General features: G+C 34.8%; 1 protein-coding gene across 6 annotated transcripts; it reads right to left on the reverse strand.

Annotated features, from left to right (window-relative positions):
• Positions 1-203: 203 nt before the first annotated feature.
• LOC132640707 (serine carboxypeptidase-like 48) lies at positions 204-3,844 on the reverse strand. 6 transcript variants are annotated; one of them, XM_060357433.1, is made up of 8 exons: positions 3,375-3,837; positions 2,808-2,976; positions 2,285-2,404; positions 2,036-2,179; positions 1,775-1,925; positions 1,488-1,576; positions 1,105-1,366; positions 204-852 (listed from the first exon to the last, which is right to left on the reverse strand). In XM_060357433.1, the coding sequence occupies exons 1-8, from the start codon at positions 3,737-3,739 to the stop codon at positions 626-628; spliced, it is 1,527 nt and encodes a 508-aa protein (XP_060213416.1). In that variant the 5' UTR covers positions 3,740-3,837; the 3' UTR covers positions 204-625. The 6 variants fall into 6 exon arrangements, with proteins under 6 accessions (XP_060213416.1, XP_060213415.1, XP_060213420.1 ...); XM_060357432.1 differs by having other exon boundaries at positions 1,754-1,925; XM_060357437.1 differs by having other exon boundaries at positions 1,754-1,925; positions 3,155-3,517.
• Positions 3,845-4,553: the final 709 nt, after the last annotated feature.

Raw genomic sequence — 4,553 nt, forward strand, 5'->3', positions numbered from 1 at the left:
TTGTATGTGTTCGTCTCTTATCCCTTCATAGAGTTCGAGCACGGTGCTCCCAACTGCTTTTTATAAAAGAAAAAATGGTAAAGATTGTATCCAAATGCTAGGCTGCAACGGGTTTTGCAAGATTAATTATTGCGACACTGGCATGATGCATAATGCAAGATAGGAATAGAAGATCTCAAGAGTAAACAATGTGATTCACTATACGTTACAATTCATCCAATCTTAGAAGAATAATATTCACGTCAATTTGATATTTCATTGACAGATTATAGGGTTTCCAGAAAAGATGAAATGTGATTACATGTCTTTCTGTGAATTGGTGCAGCTATAAAAGGGCAGTCCGGTGCATAAAGTATCCCGCATTTATGCAGGGATCCGGGGAAGGGCAGCACGCCCGCATCCTAAATGGTGTGATGTAGACAGCCTATCCTAATGCAAGCATTAGTGGTTGCTTCCCCCACTCGAGCCCGTGACCTATAGGTCACGCGGAGACAACTTTTACCGTTGCTCCAAGGCTCCCCTTCGAGCTGGTGCAACTATAAAGATGGAAAAACTATTAGTAATATCTTTCTCACTAAAGTGTGTTTTTAAGTTTGATGGTTCACATGTGACCTAGATGACCTTATTACAAGGACAATTTGCCTTGCGTCCACCTTTGAAGCATTTCAAGTGCTGCCTTAGGTTGGTCCATTGGAACCATATGACCTGCATCATGGACCTTGAGGAAAGTCAAAGGTCCATGCTTTTTTTGAACTCCTTTCTCCTCACCATCTACTGTAAAAGAAATGGATGGTGCACCACCAAAGTCTCTCTGCCCAGACCATTTCATTGCATGCACCCAATTTGAGTTCCCTGTCAATATATGTCAACAAACCGATGCTTTAGTTGTTAACCAATAGCTGTTACACAGAGTTGATTTCTCAGATGATCACTCAACTAGTAGTTATTATCTCAGAAAGTCATTTTCTTTGTTGAAGGAAATTGCCAGAAGAAAGGTGACTTTCTGAGTTAAGTAAACTACTAGTTGAGTGATCCTCTGAGAAATCAACCCCCTATTAAATAATATGAATTCTCGTCACTGGCATGCAGGTGAATGAAGCTTACCGAGCCAGTTGCACATAAGGTCATACTCTCCAGCGTAAATGAGTAGATTGATACCATCCTCAAGAAGGGAAGGAATACCAACTTCAAAACTCTTCATCATATCCGTCCCCAACGCCTGTTTAACTCTACTACTACATGAAACAAATTCAATGTCGTCACCAACATCAAGGGCATGCTTAACTTGGTCATAGTTGAGGTAAGTTTCCATTCTCGAGAAGTCATAACAAAGGTCACCTTTGCAAGTCTTCCGGATATCATAGTACTGGAGGTAAAAGGTCATATATATTCCATTTGATGTTAGAAATCAAATTTTCTTTAGTTATATGACTCTGTTTTCTCATAGGAAGTTAAAAAAAAAATTGAATTTTCCTCTGCTTTCTTACATTTTTGTCGCCCACAATGTCCATTATACTGCTGAAGATGTTAAAACAATCTTGAAATGCATGCAAGCAAACATCCTCACCACCATTTCCTACCAATATTTTCACAGAAAACGGTTGATAAGAACAGCTGCTATTACATCGAAGAATGGTTTGGGTGATAATCAAAACTGGCCATAATAAGTAGAACTAGCAACATGGAAAATAATGCATGCATCCGGCTAAAATGAATTAACTACAACTAATAGTGTGAAAAAAAAATTATTCACCAAGTGGAACAAAAGAACTACCGCAAGACTTAATTTGCTGTTGACATTTCGGATATAATTTGCTTATGTCATCGTAATCAGTTTGATTGATCAATTTCATATCCAAAGCATAGTCAGTGTACGCTTTGAACTGGATTTCAGGATTAGTCATTCCATTGCCAATGGCAAATCCCTGATCGAATAATTGATTAAATAGACATCAGTATCTAAGTCCAGACCATAACTGTTGAAAATACCGGGAGATGACTTATTAAAGTAAAAAAAAAAAAAAAAAAAGTTTACCTTAAGGTTAATATAAATTCCTTCTTCATTTTTGTTTCCTTGGTGAACACGAGAAGCAAATACTGGAATATAATGGCCAGCATATGATTCTCCAGAAATGTAGAAATCATTATTTACATACTCTGGATGCGCGTTAAAGAAGGCCTATTATCAAAAACAACCTATATTTAGTATTAATATGAATCAAAATTCGTATTTTGGGAGTAAAACAAACAAATTGAAAATAGAAAAAGAAAAAGGGGAACGAACCTGGATGAAGTCATAAAGGTCATTGCTTATAGCTGTTTCATTGCGACGAATATCACGATCATCAGAAGTATAACTAAAACCAGTTCCTGTTGGTTGATCAACATATATAAGGTTCGATACCTGTCCATTCACAATAACTAATGTGAGTATTATTCTAATTAATTCTTAACTAGGATAACAAAAACGAATTCATTTAGATAACACAAAGGAAGAAATGAGCAGCTATTATATTGCCAAAAAGATAATGTAGCTGTCGGCAATTGGTTGATCAATGATTGAAAGAAAATTAAAAGAAGACAAAAGGGCAGGGAGAAGAGACTTATCCATCCATAATTAGAAGTAATTGGAAGTCATTTAACTCGAATTAAAGAATATTAGTTAGTAGTTGAAAGGAGACAATTTTCATGATAAAGAAAAAAAGGTTGGATATTAATACAATAACATTCTCTTTAATCTAACCAAACTTAATTTTCTTGAATGAACTATAGTTTAAATGAATGAAAAAAAAAACAAGAAGATTTACCTTGTCCCAGCCAAAATCATTCCAAACAAGAGACATATTGGCTGATATTTGAAAAGGTCCATTTTCATAAAACAAAGCCAATTCACTGCTACATCCTGGGCCTCCTGTTAGCCATATCACAACTGGATCATTCTTGTTGCTCCTGGATTCAAAGAAAAAATAGAACATCCTACACCGCAACCAAAAAAACAGAATTAATTTTGAATTAATTAAAAACATTATAAAATTGATAAATGGAATAAAAATAAAAATAAAAATAAACTCAGTGATGACATTGAAATATAATATAGTAATCAATGCAGCATACCCAGTGAAAGGGGTTTGGGGAGGGTGTATGAAGACCTTACCCCTATCTCGTGCAGGTAGAAAGATCTTGTTTTCAGAGGACTCTCGGCTCAAGTAACGCATATCAAAGCAGTTTGAAAAGAAAAATACCGAAGTAAAGCAGACACAGCAAATGACAATGACAAGGAAAACATTACATAGAATTCAGAAAGAAAAAAATGAACAGTAACAACAGCAAAATAATATGAATTGAAATATAATAATCATAGATAAAAACAGAACCTTGCAGCTTTAGTATGTACAAGACGATAATAACCAGCATGATGACCTAAGTCTTGGACAGTGGCACCAGAATCACCAAGATAAGATAAATTAAACTTCTTTTCAAATAGTCTCTGTTCAGTAACAGGTGCTATTTCTTTTGAAGAAACAATATTTATATCATGTTTAGGGAACAAGTTAAGTTGTTTGATGAATTTTTCAGCCATTGTTACAGGGAATTCGGAGGGCCTTATAAGGCCAGAATGCAAGAAAAACTTTGATGACAATGTAAGGACATGAGAAAAAGAAAGAAGTAACAAAACAAGAACGAGAAGAGAGAATGAAGTAGCCATTTTCCTCCCTAAGATTTGAATGAAGAATATCATGGAGTTGTAAAGGGTGTTGATATGTATAAGGGTAAATATGAGTGTGAAATGGACTTGGTATAAGTGTGTGTGAGAGAGAGAGAGACAGAGACAGGGGGAGAGAGAGAGAGAGTTCATTCCACTTCTCTTTATACAATTCAACATTTTAAAAAAAAAAAAAAATTAACTTATTATTTGGCAGTGAACAGCTCACGTAGTGAGGTGATAAAGTTCTCTGATGATTGACCACAGAGAAAATAAGTAGTGTGTTTAAATTCAGGGGTGGAGCCAGCTTATCCGGTGCGGTTCGACCAAACTCAATAGCTTTGGTTCAAACCTCATCTTTGTGTTAAAAATTCATTGAACATATACAAATTATTAATTTAGAATCTAGTAACATTTAAAATTAAAATCCGAACCCATAAACGTTAAATTCTGACTCCGCTTTTGTGTTTAATAATATTACACTAGTGCATGCATCCTACTGTCTATCATTTGTATATTTTGTTTCATAATATTGCACTAGTTTACTAAGTACATTTTAGTAAATTTCAGTTAAACTCTCTATTTTAAAAAAAAAAAAAAATACTCTCTTTTACTTTTTTATAAAATATGGACCCCCTTATTTTAACCTAAAAGTCCATAACATAATGAGTCGTCGTCGTCCTTCGATTTTTTTGAAGGGATAATACATAAAAGTGCAAAATATGGTGTACATTACCAAAACTAACTACACATTTTAAAAACAGAAAAGGGCCAAATATACCCCTGTATTATCGAAAAAGAGTCAAATATACCCCTCGTTATACTTTGTGTCTAAATATACCCTACCGTT

This window comes from Lycium barbarum, chromosome 5 (genome assembly GCF_019175385.1).
Source record: "Lycium barbarum isolate Lr01 chromosome 5, ASM1917538v2, whole genome shotgun sequence".
NCBI lineage: Eukaryota > Viridiplantae > Streptophyta > Magnoliopsida > Solanales > Solanaceae > Lycium > Lycium barbarum.